This window comes from Caretta caretta, chromosome 5, assembly GCF_965140235.1.
Source record: "Caretta caretta isolate rCarCar2 chromosome 5, rCarCar1.hap1, whole genome shotgun sequence".
Lineage (NCBI taxonomy): Eukaryota > Metazoa > Chordata > Testudines > Cheloniidae > Caretta > Caretta caretta.
Genome location: NC_134210.1, coordinates 52,456,830 through 52,480,923, shown reverse-complemented (window position 1 = coordinate 52,480,923; position 24,094 = coordinate 52,456,830). Strand labels below are relative to the sequence as shown.

Below are 24,094 nucleotides of genomic sequence, written 5' to 3'. Positions count from 1 at the left end.
TATAACCTCACTACTAACCTTTTGCCACAAGTTAATGGATCTTTATATTGGATTATTGTGGTTCCTGCAGATGAAGCCTGAAGACGATACTGGTGGGTGCAAGTAACATAACTTGTACCACAGGTTGCAACCTACCTTTTTAAAAAGTAACAATGGCTTCTCAGCATTCACACATCATAGAATGTGGATCTAAAGGGGCTAGTGATTAAGACCCTGATATTGCAGACACTCAAGCATGTATATTACTCAGTCATATTGACTTCTATAGGGTTACTCAGGTGAGCAGAGTTACACACATGCTTAAGTGTTTTGCAGGATTAGGGCCTGAGAAGGCACCAATGTCTTGACTGCAACCTGATTATTTACAGTGCAAGACACAACAAATATATTACTATGTAGGAGTTGGGAAACAGCAATCTTAAATTGGAATATTAAGTATCTTTTATTTAATTCTCTTTGACTGTGACTCTGTACTGCTCTTTTCACTATAGAGTAACCTTACAGTGAGATGTTTCCTAGACAGCATTATGTTTAACATCAGTATTTTCTCCCTATCCTCTGCCTGTTCTCTAAAAATTAATTTTAAAAATGTGCTTCAAAATAAGATCCTCAGTACATTTTGGTATGGAGTGCATTTCTCCATCTTAATGGAAAATAAATATATTATTTTGTTTTGCTTTATATTCTAGATACCGTACTCTTCAGCATCTCCTGGGAATTATGTAGTAAGTACCCTTGTGTGTGTTTGCTCATTAGAATTGATGTTACATGTTATTTAGGCACAGAAATAGTCGTCCAGATGTTAAGAAGAACCCTTGTGTATTGGTTGAGAAGTGAACATCTGATCCGTGTTTAGTTGTTTTGTCTGCCATCTACAGCACATATGTTGGTGTTCATTACTAGAACAGTTATCAGTCTGGTCAAAATTGCCTTGAGTGCTGTGGTTTACTTCAGCATATGTTTCTGTAACCAATGCAATACTTCAATACTTCAATATAAAAGGAGAAAAAAACTGCCTTTTCTTGGTGACACAATAATGTGCTTGAATTTTTGAAGCTCTGCAGAAAAAATTTCATTGGAAGAACTAGAAAAGCTTAAACCTCCCAAAAGATATGTAGCACATCACTTAAAAAGACACTCACAGCTAATGTTTTATGGGACATTTTTACTCTCTGTTGCTTATAATTACCTCCTGAAGGCCTGAAAACTCTTTTTTTCAACAACTACCTGAGTGCTACCCTGTCAGCTGCTGGGTCCCGGTCACTGAGAGCTACAAGGGGTAAAACAACCACTATCTTATATTCCTCAAGGTCCTAGTCACTGAAAGCTTTGGGGGATGAGAAGTCTATATCTGTACTTGTGGAACTGATAGCCTTGCACTCAAAGCTGACAAGTATCATCAAGAGGAGCATGACCATTAGATCTCCGTTAAAGACATCTCAGTCCCTGTAGACCTTAGACTCCAGAATGGGTGTTACTGAGGCTCCAAGTGCGTCCTGTACCATAGAGGTGTCTAAGAGCCATGCCTCTTCCAAACAAGACCCAGTACTGAAGACTTTCTCTGTTACAGGTCACAACCATATTAGCAGACATTCTACGATGAAGAGATCAGCACCATCTGGCTCTCTGGTGTCCTCGGTACCTGCTTCGATACCCTGGTCTGCATCTCCTGAATAAATGTTTGTGTAGGCTCACCTTATGGCACATACTAGCCAGATATCCACCTTGGTACTGATATCAACCTCCATCATTCCTCTGGTACCACAGGAGTTCTGGTACTCAAGAGACCTCTTTGTACCTAATGAACCAGAGTCTTCTCTACGGTCTGCTTCTGCTCATCCTTCAGTACCAGGATCCTCTGGGTCACTGAAGGCACTTTTCTCATTAAGACTTCCCTGATTCCCTGACTTCTACCATCCAGGGAGAGCACTTATCACCTCCCATGAAATATATTGAAGGATATTCTGACTCTGACTCCGAACTCTGTATTCAGGAATCTCTTGTTTATTCAATGGGTCATTATTCTTCTCCATATGTGGAGAGAAGGGAGGAGAGGTGACCTTGACCTCCAGCCGCCTGAGGTGACCAACAGTGGCTACCTCTTCCTCCCATATCTTATGGTCCATCTCATTGGCGTTATTGGGATCCATGGGCCCCATACTGTCAACAACATCTGACGGGGGAAGGGGGAAGTTCACTCTGCAGTGAGCATAGAAACTTTTGCTCTTCCTTACCTTCACTTCCTCCTCCACTTGAAGAACAAGAGGTAAGGGCTGATAAGGAAGTAAAACCTCATACGAATATTTCATTGTCATCATTAGATGAGGCTGTAATGTTTCCACCACCTTCCATAGCACATGACATTAAACAATTCCAGGACTTGAGGAAGTGAATTGTGGATAGGCTTCAGAATTCTTGTGAAGAAGTCCAGGGCCCCCATCATAAACTCCTGAACATTTTACACATTTCAGCTTAGGCATGCATGCCACTCCCAGTTAATGAGACTCTCTAGAGCCAGACAGGACCATCTGGCAGACTTCGGCTGTGGCACCTCCAGTTTGCAAATGTGCTGACAGGAAATGCTATGTCCCAGAGGAGAATTCAGAATTTTTATTTTCACCTCCCTCACTGAATTCCTTGGTTGTGGATGCAGTTAATGAGTGCAGGAGGCAACACAACACAAAAACTACCCCATAAAATAAAGACCAGAAGAGATCTATACTCCTGTAAATAAGAAAAATATAGCAGGTCTCAAACAGTCCAGAGGTCATGCCCAGCCCATTTTTCTGGTTTCTGTAGAACTCCTGAACCACAAGCTGAGACCGAGGTAGTCAAAGAAGAAAACATCTACTACAACCACTACATCGCAGCCACCAGCGTTGTCCAAGTGTCAGTTTTGATGAGTCTAAACCACCCATTTCACACAAATCTGCTGCTGCACTAACCAACCCTCTTCCCTGCCATTGGATTCTGCGTCTCCCATCTTCAAGCCGCCTGTGAGACAATAACATTCAACAAATGGATTTTGAAGGTTGTAATTCCTATTCCATCCGTTTCACCTCCATCTGTCCCTCCAACCCTCTTCCCTGTTCCTTTTCAGGGACCCATCTGACGATCAGTTGCTGAATCAGCAGGTTCATAGAATCATAAACTATCAGGGTTGGAAGGGACCTCAGGAGGTCACCTAATCCTACCCCCGGCTCAATACGGGACCAATCCCCAGCTAAATCATCACAGCCAGGGCTTTGTCAACCCTGAGATTAAAAACCTCTAAGGAAGGAGATTCCACCACCTCCCTAGGTAACCCATTCCAGTGCTTCACCACCCTTCTAGTGAAAAAGTTTTTCCTAACATCCAACCTAAACCTCCTCCACTGCAACTTGAGACCATTACTCCTCGTTCTGTCGTCTGGTACCACTGAGAACAGTTGAGATCCATCCTCTTTGGAACCCCCTTTTGGGTAGTTGAAAGCAGCTATCAAATCCCCCCTCATTCTTTTCTTCCGCAGACTAAATAATCCCAGTTCCCTCAGCACAGTCATGTGCTCCAGCCCCCTAATCATTTTTGTTGCCCTCCACTGGACTCTTTCCAATTTTTCCACATCCTTCTTGTAGTGTGGGGCCCCAAACTGGACACCGTACTCCAGATGAGGCCTCACCAATGTCGAATAGAATGGTCACGTCCCTCGATCTGCTGGCAATGCCCCTACTTATACAGACCAAAACGCCGTTAGCCTTCTTGGCAAGAAGGGCACACTGTTGACTCATATCCAGCTTCTTGTCCACTGTAACCCCTAGGTCCTTTTCTGCAGAACTGCTGCCTTGCCATTCGGTCCCTAGTCTGTAGGAGTGCATGGCATTCTTCCGTCCTAAGTGCGCTTGTTCTTGTTGAACCTCATCAGATTTCTTTTGGCCCAATCCTCCAATTTGTCTAGGTCACTCTGGACCCTATCCCTACTCTCCAGTGTATCTACCTCTCCCCCCAGCTTAGTGTGATCTGCAAACTTGCTGAGGGTGCAATCAATCCATCCCATCATCTGGATCATTAATGAAGATATTGAACAAAACCGGCCCCAGGACCGACCCTTGGGGCACTCCGCTTGATACCAGCTGCCAACTAGACATGGAGCCATTGATCACTAGCCATTGAGCCTGATGATCTAGCCAGCTTTCTATCCACCTTATAGTTCATTCATCCAGCCCATACTTCTTTAACTTGCTGGCAAGAATACTGTGGGAGACCGTATAAAAAGCTTTGCTAAAGTCAAGGAGTAACACATCCCCTGCTTTTCCGTCATCCACAGAGCTAGTTATCTCATCATAGAAGGCAATTAGGTTAGTCAGGCCTGACTTGCTCTTGGTGAATCCATGCTGACTGTTCCTGATCACTTTCCTCTCCTCTAAGTGCTTCAGAATTGATTCCTTGAGGACCTGCTCCATGATGTTGCCTCTCTCCTACGTTTAGGGGCCATAGAACCAATTTCACTTTAGCACCAGGGAAAAGGGTTCTTCTACTCCAAGTAATTTCTGGTCCCCCAAAAAATGGGGGATGGAAACCAATATTATATTTTAGGTATTTCAACAACTATATGAAACAACAGAAATTCAGGATGGTGACTCTTGCAGCTATAATTCCTTTTCTAGATTCTGGGGATTGGTTTGTGACACTCTATCTTCAAGACATGTATTTCCATATTGTGATTCACCTCTCTCACAAGAGGTTTCTTCCATTTACAGTCAGTCACAAACATTTTCAATACACTTTCAGCCTCTCCTCTGCCCCAAGGTATTCTCAAAGGTGATGAAAGTCAGAGCCATTCACCAATGTCCTCTAGGCATTATTGTCTTCCCTTATCTCAATGAGTGGTTACTCCAGGGCCAATCCAATCAGGAGGTCCTATCAACACTATAGACGACATGTTCCTTGTTTCACACCTGAGGTGTCCAGATCAATCTTGTAAAGTCCTTTTTGATCCTGGTTCAACAGATCGATTTCATAGGAGCCTCTCCAGATGCCATGATAGCCAGGGCTTACCTACCTGTGACAGGTTTGTGGTTCTGCAGACTCTTATTGCAAAGATTCAGTTAAGTCCTCACATTTTGGCAAGGAATTGTCTTCAGCTATTGGGCCATATGGTGGCATGCATATTTGTGAGCTAGCATGTCACATCCTGTCTCTACTGTCTCCAGTGGCAGAGCTCAGTAGAAGAACCCATCCAAATTCTGTTTGGGAATCCCCTTCTTTCAACCCCCTCCAACCACCATTATCTGTTCAGGTATCCCTCTTGGGATGGGGAGTGTATCTTGGTCCTCACATCTCCAAGGCAAGTGTCTTCCCAAGAGAGTCATCTACATGTCAACATTCTGGAATTGAGGCAGTCAGGAATGCTAGCTCCCACTTTCTCCCACTGATCAAAGTCAATTCAGTCAAGATCGTGACAAACAACGTGGCCTGCATGTTCTACATCAATCGTCAGGGTGGGGCGTGTTCCCCCTCACTCTGTGCTGAAGCAGTGAAACTCTGGAGTTGGCGCATTACCAACCACATAGCTATCTTAGCTTCTTACCTCCACAGCATACAAAACGATACTGCCAACCACCTAAGCAGACACTTTTCTCAGTTACAACTGGGAGTTGGATTCATGAGTCCTCCAGAGTATATTTCTAACCTGGGGACTTCCAGAGGTGGATCTTTTTGCTACTGCCACCAATGTAAAGTGTAAGAAGTTTTACTCTGGGCAAGACTTGATTCTGCATCTAGGATGTGTTCCCACCAGTGCCATTGATCTTGAAAGTTCTCAACAAGATCAAGCAGGACAAGGCCAAAATCCTTTTGACTGTACCAACTTGGCCAAGACAAGTTTGGTACCTTACCTGATTCAAGTCACATCTTGTCCGCTGCTGAGACTTCCTCTAGATTACCACCTGTTGTCTCGGGATGCTAGTTGGACACTTCACCCCAATTTGGACATTTTGTGACTTTAAGCATGGCTAGATGGTTCTTGGGGTTAGAGATTTCCTGCTCAACAGCAGTATAACAGGTTTTGTTAAATAACGGAAAAACTATTCTAGAAAAACTATTAGAAATACCTTCAGAAATGGAAGAGATTTCACCTATGGTGTGTCCGTCGACAAGTGCTTCCTATCTGTTCTTTTCTTTCCACCATTCTGGAATACCTGTTAGAATTAAAAAGATCAGTATGAGTTCTTCCAAGGTTCACTTGGTGACTAACAGCTTTTCACTCATCAGTGGAAGGTTTTTTGATTTTTGCTTACCCCATAATCTCAAGATTTGTTAAAGACCTGATGAGTCTTTATCCATAGGTTAGAAAGCCTGCCCCAGTATGGGATTAAAACCTAAAATGGCCTTATGACACACCCCTTTGAACCATTAGCTACATGTTTTCCACTCCACTTCTCCATGAAAACAGTTTTCTTGGAGGGCATCACTTCCACATGGAGAGTGAGAGAATGGGGGACTCTAATAGCAGATCCCCCCCTTTACAGTATTTTTCAAGGAAGAGATTTCAAAATGGCCACATCTCAAGTTCCTACCCAAAGTGTCCTCTGAGTTTCATCTTAACCAGACCATTCATTTACTGTTTCTCCCCAAAACCACATCATTTCAAACAGGAAGCTACTTTTCCATTCCTTAGATGTCAGAAGGGTGATAGATCTTTTATCTAGACTGGACCAAAGCATTTTGAAAGTCTCCCAGACTGTTTTGATTTAGGACAGATGTAAAAGTTCCACTATCTCCACCCAAAGGCTCTCAAGGTGAATCTCTGGATGTATAATTTCATTTTATGACTCCGCCAACATCTAACCTCCTTCTAGTGTGTTAGCCCATTCTACCATGTTACAGTCTATGTCTATGACATTACTCAAGGATGTTCCAGTTGCTGACATTTTCAGAGCTGAACTAGGGCTTCAGTACATACTTTTTCCAAGAACCATGCTTTGGTTCATACCTCTAGGTCAGATGTGGCAGTTGGCAGTGCAGTTCTGTCTTCAGTATTGGAGTCTCTTCTGAAGCTCCCACCATCCTGTTGGAATACTGTTTGGGAATTATCTGAAATGGAGCACCCATACGGACATTACTTGAAGAAAGAGAGGTTACTCACCCTGTGCAGTAACTGGAGTTCTTTGAGATGTGTGTCCCTGTGGCTGCTCCACTACCTGCCCTCCTTCCCTTCTGCTTCGGAGTTTCCCTGGCGGGACTTTGTGGTAGGGAAGGAACTGAGGACAGTTTGCCCGTGCACCCTAGATATTGTCCCTGTGGGGCATGAGGATGTGTAGGGCTGAACGGGCACCACTACTGATGATCTTTTCTCAAAAGCATGGGGGGGCACAAGCACACCTGACATGAAGCACCCATAGGAACACACACCTTGAGGAACTCCAGTTACTGTATGAGACGAATAACCTCTCCTTCTGGTGCGCACAGTTTTTTCCTAACACTTTGTATTTTTTGACTTTTTTAAAGGGTGTTGAAAAACTGGAGCGAGTGCACCAAAAAGCCTCAAAAATTACTTGAGGGCTGGAGAAAATTCCTTATAGTCAGAGACTTAATGAGTTCAGTTTGTTTAATTTATCGAAAAGAAGAGAGGTGACTTGATTACAATGTACCTTTATGGGAGAAAATACTGGGTACTGAAGGGCTTTTTAATTTAGCAGACAAAGGCATAAAAAGCAGCAGTGGCTGGAAGCTGAAACCAGATAAATTCATGTTTAAAAAATTGGGACACATTTTTAATAGTGAGGGTGATTAGCCATTGGAACGAACTACCAAGTGTCGTGGTAGATTCTCCATCAGTGTCAATTTTTAAATCAAGATTGGATATTTTTCTAAAAGTTACGCTCAAGGGAGGATTTTGGGAAAGTTCCAGGGCTTGCATCACGTAGATCAGACAAGATGATCACAGTGGTCTCTTCTGGCCAGTTAATCTACACAGGGATAACTGGATGAAATTGACTGGCCTCTGATACACAGGAGGTCATATTAGATGATCTAATGGTCCCTTATGGTCTAAACTCCATGAATCTATGACATCTTTAGTGGAACAAATCTTGTTAGTAGACACAGGAGGCACTCCATGGTCTTTCTCAATACACTACTGAGGGAGATGTGCAGGAAAGAGACTGGTAGTTGGTAGGTTACATTGCCAATCATTTAAGGGGTCAGAAGTGTATGTGTGTGTATGTCTGTAGATTGGTGGTATTCAGGGACATATTATTATTGGATAACAGATTTGTGTTTAGAATAAAGTTATTTGTTAAGTTTATTCAGTAACTTGCAGCCAGCAGTATTAACCCACAATTATCTCAAGTATTTTATTTGTACCAGCTCAGAGGCAGGGGCAGCAATGACTAATGCAGCATTACTGACTTTGATTATAGCATACACCTGGAAATAGTGTTCATGAATGCATTGCTGCTGCTTCAGAACCAGTAAATGGTGTGTTTTGTAGGGCACACAAAGATTTTTTTCAATTGTTCCAATTCCAAAACTTCCCCCTTCCTTCCAAAAATGTGTTGGTCATATTACAGCAAATCTCAGCAATGCCCCTTCAAGCAAACAGTTTCACACTTTGAAATCTCAGTATGCTCCATGACATGAAGTGAACAGAATGGATATTGAAACAAAATCATTCTTTTTTATAGCAACTGTTCTATTTTTAAATATTAATACAGACCTATGACAATGAAAACTGCCTTCTAGTAATAGCAATTTATAGCATTTTTATTATGGAAAATTTCTGGGTTAATTTTTTATTGTATATTAGAATATTTGAATCAAAACTGTAACCAGTCAAGTTTTCATTTTACTTCAAGATATTACTGTAGCTGCAAATGTGGTACACAAGAAATTATGGTGCTGATGAGCTAAAGAATTAAGTTGTTTAGCACAAAACAATAGGAGTAATTTTTTAAAAGAAAACAAAAAGAACAGCTTGTTTAATAACCAGTGCAGTTTGTTTAAATGGTTTGTTTTCACAGAAAAAATTGCAACACAGAAATACAGATAATTAACAGAAAAAAAGAAAATAGATATTTCTTATTTTTAAATGGATTTAGCAAATACTAGATGAGCTCCCGTTCTCTTTTATCTGTAATGTAATAGCTATATATCTGCAGATCTGGACTCAGATTTACCAAGCTGATCTTGTGCTGACACTTTGTCATTAATCTCAAGTCATTTATCCTGAGTTATATGTGTACAAATATGAAAAAAGAGAATGTGTGATGTTTTATGAACTGAATTAAATTTATCAGGACCTGGATCTACCAAAGTTTGATCCACACATCTCACAGAAAGAGACTTCTTTCCAGTGGCTGGACTTCCATTGAACACCTCTTCTACTCCCATGTGATCTCTGTACTGTGTGACAGCAGGTAGTAGCTTATTCTGCCAGTGTTGACACTACAGTTAGCAGCCTGCTGCATCACAGTCAGTGAGGAGAGAGCAATACCAGCTGGAAAACTGGCTATAGTAGAGGTGGGTTCAGAGAATCAGCTATGTATTAACAGCCCTGGACCCTGAACAAAGCATTGCTTCTGTACTCCAGTACTGGCAGACAGTAGCAGATTTGAGCAGTGGATCTTTCTGGATCCATGGATCTGCACATATTGGGATTCAGGGCTTGAGCTTGCAGATCCATGGCACTAGCTTTTGTCTGCCCTTGAGTAAATTCACTGGTTTACAAGAAAATAGACGATGGAGTACGTCTTTCTTTTGTTCTATGGAAATGTGTTCCTTTTCACCAAAACAACACACAACCTTTATGATGTGCTTTTGTCACTTGGATTATCTTCAATCTTTACAGTAATATTTTTTCTTTTATGTTAACGGAATATTTTCTACCCTTTTTAGGGTCCTCCAGGGGGTGGAGGGCCACCAGGAACACCCATCATGCCTAGTCCTGCAGGTATCCAAATCTAATCAGAAAATTTAAAGACAATGTAAATAACATTCTGTGGGCAGGGGTGGGGTGTGGGGAGTAGGTAATATACAGATTCAGTATTCCAGTTCTTCCTGTGCCCATTTGCTACCAGTGCAGAATAATCCACATTATATATATTTCAGCAAGCAACAGCCAATAAAAAGCTCTCACTTTTGCACTCTTCTTCTCTCTCTCCCTTCCTCCCTCCCTCCTCAGACTTCCTCCTGCTTTGCTGGAGAGAGGCAATATGGTTGGTAATTTGATTTTACTGGCTCCTTCCAGGGCTCTCAAGACTATTTTTTCTGGTCTCCATTAGCAACAGGAAGGAAGAAGAGAGATAAAACGGAATGTGCATTGTTTCTGCTAGTGTTGTTCAGTGCACATTTGCCAGCAACTTTTATGTATCCTGTGAGACTGTCCCTGGAGTATCCTGCTTAAAGTGGGAGTTTAAAGGAGTGTCCCGTAGCTTCAGCTCAGCCAGCTAGCTCTGCATTAAGAAGAGTGGCAAGTGTTTCCCTACATCAAGGTTTTCCAAAGTTCCTGACGTGAACAAAGAATCGGAAGAGGTTGTGGAGGGTGGACACACACAAGACTTCCTCTCTTCCCATGGATAGCATCAGGGACCTGGTAAGCAGGAAGTGTTTGCCTCTGATCTGGGGTCCCGACTTAACCGATCTTCACTAGATCAGTCAGACTTCTTCTGGGAATCTTCCACTCCTAAGAAGCACATCTCCTTCTCATCCTCCTTTCATCAACCAAGAGGTCATTGATCGCCACTTCTAGAGACCTTTCCATCTCTGTGACACCTTACGTCGTCAGATCCACATATTCCTACCTCCCTGCCATCATTACTTGCACAAAGGATAGGGAAGTCCTTTTTAAGAGACAGAAGCAGAGCTTCCCAACCCTTCCATGGAAGTTTTCCTGTACTGATGGAAAAACCTCATTAAATATGTGGCTAAAATTTTAAAAACACAACCTGTGATAGAAAAAAAGGAGGACTCCTCTCCTGTTCAATACTTAAGAAGATGACTAATGGGTGCTGGCAGTTAAATATTCAAATATCTCCTAATTTAAAAACAAGCTCCTCAAATAGCATGTACTTCTGAAAACATTCAACACAGCTGTAAATTGCCAGTGGCATATGTAAGTGGCCAATGTGGATCATGAACAAGCCTTTTGTTTTGATGGAGGAATAAAAATATTCACGTAACAGCCACCAGGAAAGCTACCAAGGGAACTAATCTCTAAAAACAAAACCCTCCAACTGTTAGCATCCCAATGGGCCAAACCACTGGTATGTGTTTAAGATAATAACTAACAGAAAATGGAGCCATGATTCCTTGAGGAGAGCCATGTTGTCTGTTTTCAGAAGGACCTGTTCTGAAAAACTTGTTTCTTAATGATAGCAGAAGAAGCCAAATAGGAATTTTTTTCAATCTCTCTCTCTCTGTCTCAGAGAGAGAGAGAGATTTTATGCCAGTCTGAATGCTTGGGTCTAGCTCCTCTCTTGTGATGGATGGAGGAGACAATACACTAGAATCTATTTAGTGATATTCCATGCATATAATGGGTTTATTATCTCACCAATGTTAGTTAATGCTTAGAAAGTTGAACCAAAGTAGTGAGGCTCTTGAGGGAAATATACGTTGGACTTGATTTTAACACCTTGGAGCAAGTATCAAACTTTCTAGCTTTAGCCCAGGATACATTCCTAATTCCAAGGCACTTCAGTCAGGCATGTGCTTTTCCTCCTTTCACTTTTCTATGTAAGTAGAGGTAATTCTGTTTCAAAGGACATGCACAGGGTCTCCCATTGCCCCCACTTTGTCTCAGAAAATGGTGAAGTTTCTGTGCTCTGTTAAGCTCAAAGCTCTCTGAGTCTTTTTTTACATTGTCTCTAGGGCAGAGAAAGGGGAGATTTTGTGGAGGAACTGTGGAACGCAGCTACTTGGCTGTCTCTCCGCTCTTTCTACAAACATCATAGATGTGATGTCATTCCATTGTTGGATGTGTCCTTTTGCAGATGTGTTCATCACTTGGTGATTCACAGAGACTAATTGTTTTTGTTGGATGGGATGCCCCTGACAAAGTGTTCTCAACTGCTGTTTTCTTGGGAAAATGTTCTCCCTATGTTGTCTCCCTGGCTACAGTCCTTTTTTGCCTTCTCCTCTCTGCAAAATGTCTATGAGGAGTGCTTGCCACTGGTGGCAAGGCAGGGTTCAAAACCAAGAATTTCTTACCTACTTATTATTTTCTGGGCCCTGGCTTCTATTCAACCCTTAGCTCAGACAAATAGTTCCATAGGTTTCATTATATTGTCTAGTTAGTTAAAATCTAGATTTTAGCTTTGGAAGTTTTCAAGCGTTAGGGAGAGAGAAGGAGACAGCATTTAGCTGGCTGACAGGCATGAAAATGAGAGCTTTTCATGGGCTGCTACTCACCTGAAATCTGCATGAGGAGGAGCTACCCATTGATCGGCCCTGGTGGAAACCAGAGCATATAAGTGTTGAGTAAGTGAGAAATTCTCCTTTCACAAAGACTGCAGAAAGTTAGTAAAGTAATCTGGAGGTTTTAGAAAAAGTGTTTTAGGAACTAAGTGGTTACAAATTTTTGATGATTTATAGACATGTTAACAATAATGCATAAACTCAGTCTAGAAGTAGTCACAGCAGCAATTTAGGGAGCATTGCAATTATTTCTTTTCATAGCTCTGCCATTTGGCTAAAAATAGAGATACAACGAAATCTTCCACTATATTGCCACTGTGTAACAGTGGCTTAGACATAGGAGAAATATTAACAGAATGATGAGAAAGTGCAGTAGGTGAGTAGTTTTATCTCAAGTCACATCTTGGTAATTAAAATAATATTTGTTTCAGATTCAACTAACTCTGGAGACAACATGTACACTTTAATGAATGCAGTACCACCTGGACCCAACAGATCTAATGTAAATATGAACCTATTATGTATTTTTCTGCAGTATGAAGCCCTGTTTGATTCATGCACTGGATCACCAGACCTTCATCTTATCTGAATCATGCTTATCTTCCCCATTTTGAGTGGGTACAAACAGTCCTTTAGCACCTTGAATACCTTGAAATTTGTGCATGTAAAAACTTTAAGCGGTGCATGTAAATCTGTTAGGTAGATGACTAAATTTGTCATCCTGGGGTATGCTGTTCTGGTCACAGTAGTACACCCTATCAGCTTCCATTAGTATGTGCAGAGCTTAAACTTTCATTACAAAAATATATTTCTACCTCTTAATAATGCAAAGAAAACTTCTGAATGTGACCCAGTCAATGATTTATTACCAATTCTATAGATGGATAAAATCAATAGCTTTCTGAAGGGTGAGATCTGCCTTGTTCATTTGAGTTGAGTGTTAAATATGAAGCTTAATGACAACCATTAAATATTAACTATGACACCACCGATTATTTTAGGCAAAACATCCAGCCACTCTGGAAGTGATGAAAACTTGGATTTTTGGAAAGAACTTTCTTCTCTTTCTATCCCTTATAGTTGCCCTCAATTTAGATGTCATTTATGCAAGCAGACCATGTAGTTAGAGGTCAATTTGAAAAAAGGCCACAAGAACTTAAGTAATGGTTTAATTGTAGTGCATTTATTGAAATTCATTGCATGTTTATCTACAAGTGCTGTAAATATCTGTGTTCTCAATTTGAAGACCCAGGTTTAATGATAAACTGTGAAATCCAAATGCTGAACTGGCAGAACTTTATATTGTTGCAGTGATAATGCGCTGTAGTCTGCTGTGATGCTCAGCACAGGTAGGGTGGGATTTCCAGAAGTGGTCTGTGTTGGCCTAACTCTGCTCTCATTGAAGTCAATAGTGAAACTCCCATTAACTTCAACAGGAGTAGATTTTAGTCATCACTGAGCACTTTTGAAAGTCCCAACCATAGTACTTAAGTAGGACGTAAGCGGTATATAGGCCACAGGCTAACTCTCTGCACAGACATGAATTCTCCAGGAGTGCAGAACACAGTAACTGAGGTAAAGGCTGGAAAAAAAGAAGTGAAAAACATGTAAGTGAAAATCACATAAAAATAATCCTCTCAGAGATAGACTATACAATTCAGTTTCTCCATTTCTATTTTTGTGCTTATTACTGTGTTTTATTAGATTATCTGCAATATATTCGTGCATTAATATAAATTTTAATATATTATCACGGTCCTTTTACAGTTTCCAATGGGCCCGGGGTCAGATGGACCTATGGGTGGATTGGGTGGAATGGAATCACATCATATGAATGGATCTTTAGGTAAGGATAACAAATCTAGTGAATACTGATTTTAGAACTGTTTTTTATGACTAACTCCACAATAACCACAGCTCTAAATTGTGTGGGCAATTGTATATAAAATCATTTGAAAATTAGAAATATTGTATCAACATCAATCAGAAGTTCAAAAATGCTTTATTTAATCTTATGTATCTGGTCTAATAAGGTGTCTTTTATAAATATTGTATATTAACAGAATATAATTTTTAAACCTGTTCGATAGTACACTATGTTAAACTAATGTGGAAGATGACAAAAGCTTTCTCCTCCCCAGTCCCACACAAAAGTACCAGTAATCAGAAGATGTCTTTATCACAAAGTGGTGCAGGTGCTTACATATTTATATATTTATATATCATATAAATAATATATGGAAACAATATACCACATCAATTGTTATCCACGTATTAAATTTTGAAACCAAATGTTAAATTATATTGATCATGCAGTTTTAACTGTCTCACTTGGACTCTACCCATTCATCCATCCTCGCAAGCATTACTTTTAATAGCTCATCCCCATGAAACAACTTCAAACAGCTTCTGTTTTTCATCAGCCTGCCGGAGAAATGTTTGAAATGTTTTCTTCTTTCTCTCCAAATGTGAACTTTCCTGCAAAATTACACCTGACATTACAGATATGATATTTTTCTGTATAGAAAAGCCATGTTAGGTAACTTTTAGAGGTCATTTAATATTTATTAGCTATATTTTTCTCTTTATAATATCAGTCTGGCCCAATGAACACATTCTAAAAATTATGCAGGTAAGAAGTGAAGAAGAAATGGAAACAGTGTAGATTGCAGGCATTGCAGACTGCAGACATGGAAATCCTACAAAGCTCCAAAGCTGTTCAGTCATCGAGAGGTCTGAAGAGCCACGGACTCTGTGTAGATTATAATTTCTGAAAAGTAGTGATATCTGGGGGAGTTAGGAGCCTTGTAGAATTATACAAAATTTGCAGTGGTTCAACCCCGACCCTTCCTCAGAGACTTTCTGCCCTGCACTTTAGGTTATTCCAGAAGAAGTTAGCATAGTTCAGGCCTGAATCTAGACCAGAAACTGAAGATTGTTAGACAAGATGCATGGAAGAATGAGAATGAGGAAGAGAGTGGAGAAGGTTATGGTAAAATGAGAAAAATGGATTTTAAGCTAAGGAAAGAATGCACCAAAACCTCTCTTAGCGGACTAACCCTGAGGAATAACAAATTCCCAGCAGTCTTTATGGAGCATGTCTCTGAACTTCCTAGATTACTTTGAATAAGGCTATCTTGTGATTTTGCAGCAGACCTTTTATAAATATTTTTTGTAAAATGGCTTCATTTTTTAATTGAAAATAATGCACATTATTTCCAAGTCAATTAAAAACTATTTTTGAACGTCATCACAAACTTTTGCTGTAATGTATTGTAGCCTGACAATAGCTTCTTAGTTATAAAATTAATTACAATTGAAGTGATAGTGGAAGAACTTTATGTGCACTAAGCATATGATTAGTATTTTCATCAGTAAACATGATTGCATACATTCAGTGTTTAACAAATTAAGTATGACATATTTTCTACTATAATTTTTTTAATATACAACAGTAGTTCTTTTAGAGACTCTTGGATGTCTAGAGTGCACTAAAGGTAGTTATTTTTTCCATGAGGAGCATTAGCTGTCTATAGACATGTTTACAGTTTCCTCTAGTTACAACAGTGTTCATATTGGGCTGCTACTTAGGCACTGCCATGGGAGAGGAGCAATGCAGAGCTGCATCTCCCAGGGGAGCTCCTTGAGCTTCCCAGTATGTAAGGGTGTCCCATCTTAAAGAATGCCAATGCAGAACACTTTAGAGTCCGGTGGTGTGACCTGTCCTCCTTCCTACCACTTTGCAGTGAGGTATATACCTTGGGCCACACAGAGAAAGCAGTGCCTGCCTTGCCCTGGAGCACAGGGACTGTGATTGCCTTTGGCAGAGAGGAGGCATCTTCCCACACAAACTGCAGGCACAACCATGCAAAAAGAACCTAACAGACTACTATAATGACTGAAGTATTTTCCTGAGAGAGACTAGTGGGAAGGGAAGAACTCAAACATAACTAACTATATGTTAGCTTATTGTTGCTATGCTGTCTTTTCAAAGTGCAGAAAATGATAAACTCTTAGAGAATGCAGTTCAAAACTAATCTAAATAATGATTTATTTATTTATTTTAATTTAAGGCTCAGGAGACATGGACAGTATTTCCAAAGTGAGTATGTAATAAAATATATTTAATTTTAGCATTATAGCTATTATAGCATTTACTGTATTTAAATATCACTTAATTTGGGTTGTTAAAACTTTTTTTTTTACATTTCTAATTGCAAATTAAATGTGTATTATGGGCCTTTCAACTCTTTCAGGCAGAATCAACATTAGTTGGAAGGTTAAAAGTAATCTTTATAGTCAATAGGGACTATTAAACCGATTCATTTATATATTTCCCTGAACATAATAATGGTCATTACTGCATGTGATTAATGTATATCCAAGTCATAAACTAATTAATTATCTTACATTGTTGCATATTGGTAAAACAAACTAATACTGTTTTAATAATCAAACCTAGTTAAATATGGGAAGAGAGAAATTTGGAGATTTGTCATTAGGATATTATTTTTATGCATTGTATCATAGCTTTTCTCACCTTTATAAGACATTGCTAATATCCTTAATCACCACTCCAATTCCCTAAAAACTAAATTAAAATGTAATGACAGAAGAAACCGTATTTTGAGCATAGCAACAGTTTTATCAGTATATGAAATATGAATGTTCAACCATTAGTGGTTGGCACCTACAAAAATAATACTGTATTTGAATGCACTATATTTTCTGTAAAAAAATTGCTAACTCTGAGATTATTAATTTAAGGGTTGATTTAAATGAGGAATCGATGAGTGAAGGTATTAGAATTAGGCCCATATAAAATATTCTGTGCTGCTTCTTCGACATATACAGATATAACTGGTTAAAAACTAATCATTCTGCACTTTCGTGCTTTTGATCTATAAAGATAGAAATTAAGTAAAGGATTGTTTCATTCCAAATTTTGTGACTCATTTTTATTCATTTGAAATGCTAGAATGAAATTCTCAGCCATCTCCCAAAATGAAATGAGTTTCTTTTGAGAGAACCTACATGTTTTAGATTGAGATTTTGAGTTCACTAAATATAGTGTTAAGATATGGTTTCAAGATATGGTGTCATTATTCTGTCATGAAAATTCTAGCTTTTCCTCGTAGCAGAGCATCAGAAGCAGATGCAGCAATCTGTGATATCTGTCCAAGAGGCCCAGAGCTATGTAAAAAGTGTTTGCAGTGAAACCTAAAAGCATGCATAACTCACCTGGTTTCATTACAAACTCAAAACCCTGAGCTGTTTCATCAAAAGTTTCACTCTTGTTCTTGAACCTTTTGAGTGAGTTTGGGCCAATTTATGACTTTAACTAAGTCCCATGGAATTTACAGTATGACACAAAATTAGATGACATCTGGTGGTTTTAACTTAAATGTCACTGAGACAAGCAAGTTTCCATATTACAGATGTTATCACAGAAATTGTTGTGGAAATTAAGTGTGAAGTTGCACACATTTTTGCATTTGTTGCTAGTTCCTCAAGCCCAGTTGGGTTCCGCTTGACACAAGAGCTGAATGGTATAAAAAGGCATCTTAGTGAGGCTGATCATCTTGTGCATGAGGTTTAGAAAATTAGCGGAGACTTGCTAGAATACATTTTACGTCAAATCAGTTCATTGTTACAGTGTGTAGAAAAGGTTATAATTGACTGACCAAGTGGCAAAATATAAAGAGTTTAAGAGGTGGAGTGAGGTAGAGGAAACAAGAGAACTGAAATTGTGCATATAAGAGAGGCACTAATAACTATGGCTGTCGATTAATCACAGTTAACTCACGCAATTAACTCAAAAAATTAATCTCGATTAGTTGCACTGCTAAACATAGAATACCAATAGAAATTTAGTAAATATTTTTGGATGTTTTTCTACATTTTCAAATATATTGATTTCTATTACAACACAGAATACAAGTGTACAGTGCTCACTTTATGTTATTATTTTAATTACAAATATTTACACTGTAAAAATGGTAAACAAAAGAAATAGTATTTTTCAATTCACATCATACAAGTACCGTAGTGCAATCTCTTTATCGTGAAAGTGTAACTTACAAACGTACGGGTTTTTTGTTACATTATTTCACTCAAAAACAAAACAATTTAAAACTTTAGAGCCTACAAGTCCATTCAATCCTACTTCTTATTCAGCCATCGCTAAGCCCTGGTCTACACTAGGACTTTAGGTCGAATTTAGCAGCGTTAAATCGATTTAAACCTGCACCCGTCCACACAATGAATCCCTTTATTTCGACTTAAAGGGCTCTTAAAATCGATTTCCTTACTCCACCCCTGACAAGTGGATTAGCGCTTAAATCGACGTTGCCGGCTCGAATTTGGGGTACTGTGGACACAATTCGATGGTATTGGCCTCCGGGAGCTATCCCAGAGTGCTCCATTATGACCGCTCTGGACAGCACTCTCAACTCAGATGCACTGGCCAGGTAGACAGGAAAAGAACCGCGAACTTTTGAATCTCATTTCCTGTTTGGCCAGCGTGGCAAGCTGCAGGTGACCATGCAGAGCTCATCAGCACAGGTGACCATGATGGAGTCCCAGAATCGCAAAAGAGCTCCAGCATGGACCGAACGGGAGGTACGGGATCTGATCACTGTTTGGGGAGAGGAATCCGTGCTATCAGAACTCCGTTCCAGTTTTCGAAATGCCAAAACCTTTCTGAAAATCTCCCAGGGCATGAAGGACAGAGGCCATAACAGGGACCCGAAGCAGTGCCGCGTGAAACTGAAGGAGCTGAGGCAAGCCTACCAGAAAACCAGAGAGGCGAACAGCCGCTCTGGGTCAGAGCCCCAAACATGCCGCTTCTATGATGAGCTGCATGCCATTTTAGGGGGTTCAGCCACCACTACCCCAGCCGTGTTGTTTGACTCCTTCAATGGAGATGGAGGCAATACGGAAGTAGGTTTTGGGGACGAAGAAGATGATGAGGAGGAGGTTGTAGATAGCTCACAGCAAGCAAGCAGAGAAACCGGTTTTCCCGACAGCCAGGAACTGTTTCTCACCCTAGACCTGGAGCCAGTACCCCCCGAACCCACCCAAGGCTGCCTCCTGGACTCAGCAGGCGGAGAAGGGACCTCTGGTGAGTGTACCTTTTAAAATGCTATACATGGTTTAAAAGCAAGCATGTGAAAGGATTACTTTGCCCTGGCATTTGCGAAAGGTTTCTGGGGAGGGCAGCCTTATTTCGTCCTTCATGGTAGGACACTTTACCACTCCAGGCCAGTAACACGTACTCGGGAATCACTGTAGAACAAAGCATTGCAGTGTATGTTTGCTGGCATTCAACCAAAATCCGTTCACGCGGTGGGAGGAGGCAAAATGCGACCTTGTAACGAAAGCACATGTGCTATGTATGTAATGTTAACAGCAAGGTTTACCCTGAAAGAGTGTAGCAACTGTTTTATAAAATGTGTCTTTTTAAATACCGCTGTCCCTTTTTTTTTCTCCACCAGCTGCATGTGTTTCAATGATCACAGGATCTTCTCCTTCCCAGAGGCTAGTGAAGCTTAGAAAGAAAAAAAAACACACTCGCGATGAAATATTCTCCGAGCTCATGCTGTCCTCCCACACTGACAGAGCACAGACGAATGCGTGGAGGCAAATAATGTCAGAGTGCAGGAAAGCACAAAATGACCGGGAGGAGAGGTGGCGGGCTGAAGAGAGTAAGTGGCGGGCTGAAGAGAGTAAGTGGTGGGCTGAAGACAGGGCTGAAGCTCAAAGGTGGCGGCAGCGTGATGAGAGGAGGCAGGATTCAATGCTGAGGCTGCTGCAGGACCAAACCAGTATGCTCCAGTGTATGGTTGAGCTGCAGCAAAGGCAGCTGGAGCACAGACTGCCACTGCAGCCCCTCTGTAACCAACCGCCCTCCTCCCCAAGTTCCATAGCCTCCACACCCAGACGCCCAAGAACGCGGTGGGGGGGCCTCCGGCCAACCAGCCACTCCACCACAGAGGATTGCCCCAAAAAAAGAAGGCTGTCATTCAATAAATTTTAAAGTTGTAAACTTTTAAAGTGCTGTGCTTAAAGTGCTGTGTGGCATTTTCCTTCCCTCCTCCACCACCCCTCCTGGGATACCTTGGTAGTCATCCCCCTATTTGTGTGATGAATGAATAACGAATGCATGACTGTGAAGCAGCAATGACTTTATTGGCTCTGCAAGCAATGATTAAAGGGAGGAGGGGAGGGTGGTTAGCTTACAGGGAAGTAGAGTGAACCAAGGGGCGGGGGGGTTCATCAAGGAGAAACAAACAGAACTTTCACACCGTAGCCTGGCCAGTCATGAAACTGGTTTTCAAAGCTTCTCTGATGCGTACCGCGCCCTCCTGTGCTCTTCTAACTGCCCTGGTGTCTGGCTGCGCGTAACCAGCAGCTAGGCGATTTGCCTCAACCTCCCACCCCGCCGTAAACGTCTCCCCCTTACTCTCACAGATATTGTGGAGCACACAGCAAGCAGTAATAACAGTGGGAATATTGGTTTCGCTGAGGTCTAAGCGAGTCAGTAAACTGCGCCAGCGCGCCTTTAAACGTCCAAATGCACATTCTACCACCATTCTGCACTTGCTCAGCCTGTAGTTGAACAGCTCCTGACCACTGTCCAGGCTGCCTGTGTATGGCTTCATGAGCCATGGCATTAAGGGGTAGGCTGGGTCCCCAAGGATACATATAGGCATTTCAACATCCCCAACAGTTATTTTCTGGTCTGGGAATAAAGTCCCTTCCTGCAGCTTTTGAAACAGACCAGAGTTCCTGAAGATGCGAGCATCATGCACCTTTCCCGGCCATCCCACGTTGATGTTGGTGAAACGTCCCTTGTGATCCACCAGAGCTTGCAGCACTATCGAAAAGTACCCCTTGCGGTTTATGTACTCGGCGGCTTGGTGCTCCGGTGCCAATATAGGGATATGGGTTCCGTCTATAGCCCCACCACAGTTAGGGAATCCCATTGCAGCAAAGCCATCCACTATGACCTGCACGTTTCCCAGGGTCACTACCCTTGATATCAGCAGATCTTTGATTGCATTGGCTACTTGCATCACAGCAGCCCCAACAGTAGATTTGCCCACTCCAAATTGATTCCCAACTGACCGGTAGCTGTCTGGCGTTGCAAGCTTCCACAGGGCTATCGCCACTCGCTTCTCAACTGTGAGGGCTGCTCTCATCTTGGTATTCATGCGCTTCAGGGCAGGGGAAAGCAAGTCACAAAGTTCCATGAAAGTGCCCCTACGCATGCGAAAGTTTCGCAGCCACTGGGAATCGTCCCAGACCTGCAACACTATGCGGTCCCACCAGTCTGTGCTTGTTTCCCGAGCCCAGAATCGGCGTTCCACAGCATGAACCTGCCCCATTAGCACCATGATGCATGCATTGTCAGGGCCCATGCTTTCAGAGAAATCTGTGTCCATGTCCTGATCACTCACAGGACCGCGCTGACGTCGCCTCCTCGCCCGGTATCGCGTTGCCATGTTCTGGTGCTGCATATACTGCTGAATAATGCGTGTGGTGGTTAATGTGCTCCTAATTGCCAAAGTGAGCTGAGCGGGCTCCATGCTTGCCGTGGTATGGCGTCCGCACAGAAAAAAGGCGCGGAACGATTGTCTGCCGTTGCTCTGACGGAGGGAGGGGCGACTGACGACACGGCTTACAGGGTTGGCTTCAGGGAGCTAAAATCAACAAAGGGGGTGCCTGTACATCAAGGAGTATTTCAGGCAGGACTGCACGGAGGGTTCCAATAAGAAATGGTGCACCTAAGTTATCGTTGTTATTGGAACAAGGAGGTTAGCCTGGCCTCTGATTGATACATGGCTAGATTTACCTCGCTGCACCTTCTCTGTGAGTGACTGCAGTGTGACCTAGAGGAATGAGTCCCCTAGACAGGGGAGGAGGCAAATGAGTACAAAACAAATCTGGTCTATTTCTTGTTTTGACCCACTCCATCTATCTTTTACATCTTTGGCTGGCAGCAGACGGTGCAGAAGGACTGCATGCCATCCACATCTCATGGCTGCTCGGCAGAAGATGGTACAGTACGACTGCTAGCCATCCCCATCTCTTGCCTGCCTGGCAGAAGATGGTGCAATACGACTGCTAGCAATCCTCATCTCTTGCCTGCCTGGCAGAAGATGGTACAGTACGACTGCTAGCAGTCCGTATCGCCTGCCCGCTCACCATAAGACGGTTCAATAGGACTGACTGCAGGACTAAAGAGAATGACCTGGTCAAGTCACTCCAAATTTAGTCCCTGCGACCATGTCTGCCCAGGCGCTCCCAGCCGACGCGGCCAGGAGCACCTCGGACACGACGAGGACGACTACCAATCGTATTGCACCGTCTGCTGCCAGAAGGCAATGGGTTGCTGCTACTGTGCAGCAAAGCTGTACCGCGTCTGCCAGCACCCGGGAGACATAGGGTGGCGGTTACCTGAGCGGGCTCCATGCTTGCTGTGGTATGGCGTCTGCACAGGTAACTCAGGAAAAAAGGCGCGAAATGATTGTCTGCCCTTGCTTTCACGGGGGGAGGGAGGGAACGGGGGGCTGACGATATGTACCCAGAACCACCCGCGACAATGTTTTAGCCCCATCAGGCATTGGGATCTCAACCCAGAATTCCAATGGGCAGCGGAGACTGCGGGAACTGTGGGATAGCTACCCACAGTGCAACGTTCCGGAAGTCGACGCTTGCCTCGGTACTGTGGAAGCGCTCCGCCGAGTTAATGCACTTAATGCACTTAGAGCATTTTCTGTGGGGACACACACACTCGAATATATAAAACCGATTTCTAAAAAACCGACTTCTATAAATTCGACCTTATTCCGTAGTGTAGACATACCCTAAGACAAACAAGTTTTTTTACATTTATGGGAGATACTGCTGCCTGCTTCTTATTTACAATGTCACCTGAAAGTGAGAACAGGTGTTCGCATGGCACTTTTATAGCCGGCATTGCAAGGTATTTACGTGCCAGATACGCTAAACATTCGGATGCCCCTTCGTGCTTCGGCCACTATTCCAGAGGATGTGCTTCCATGCTGATGAGACTTGTTAAAAAACCAATGCGTTTTAAATTTGTGACTGAACTCCTTGGGGGGAGAATTGTATGTCTCCTGTTCTGTTTTACCGGCATTCTGCCATATATTTCATGTTATAGCAGTCTTGGATGATGACCCAGCATATGTTGTTTTAAGAACACTTTCACAGCAGATTTGACAAAACACAAAGAAAGGTACTAATGTGAGACTGTTTAAAAATAGCTACGGCACTCAACCCAAGGTTTAAGACTCTGAAGTGCCGTCCAAAATCTGAGAGGGACGCGGTGTGAAGTATGCTTTCAGAAGTCTTAAAAGAACAACACTCTGATGCGGACACTACAGAACTGAACCACCAAAAAAGAATATCAACATTCTTCTGATGGCATCTGACTCAGATGATGAAAATGAACATGCGTCATTGGTCCGCACTGTTTTGGATTGTTATCAAGGAGAACTCATCATCAGCATAGGCGCATGTCCCCTGAAATGGTGTTGAATCATGAAGGGATATATGAATCTTTAGCGCATCGGCACGTAAATTTCTTGCTACGCCGGCTACAACAGTGCCATGCAAACACCTGTTCTTACTTTCAGATGACATTGTAAACAAGAAGCGGGCAGCATTATCTCCT

At 42.0% G+C, this 24,094-nt stretch overlaps 1 protein-coding gene across 4 annotated transcripts in view; it reads left to right on the top strand.

Moving 5' to 3' along the window:
- Window positions 1–24,094, top strand: part of SSBP2 (single stranded DNA binding protein 2) — a 278,870-nt gene that overhangs the window by 237,244 nt on the left and 17,532 nt on the right. For 3 of the 4 annotated variants that reach the window (XM_048851560.2, XM_048851558.2, XM_048851559.2), the window contains 5 exons: window positions 690–725; window positions 9,874–9,928; window positions 12,825–12,895; window positions 14,161–14,239; window positions 16,467–16,495. In XM_048851560.2, the coding sequence (XP_048707517.1) occupies window positions 690–725; window positions 9,874–9,928; window positions 12,825–12,895; window positions 14,161–14,239; window positions 16,467–16,495 (270 nt within the window). Of the gene's footprint in view, window positions 1–689; window positions 726–9,873; window positions 9,929–12,824; window positions 12,896–14,160; window positions 14,240–16,466; window positions 16,496–18,915; window positions 19,939–24,094 lie in introns of those variants that run through there. The other variant, XM_075128553.1, reaches the window with a different exon arrangement.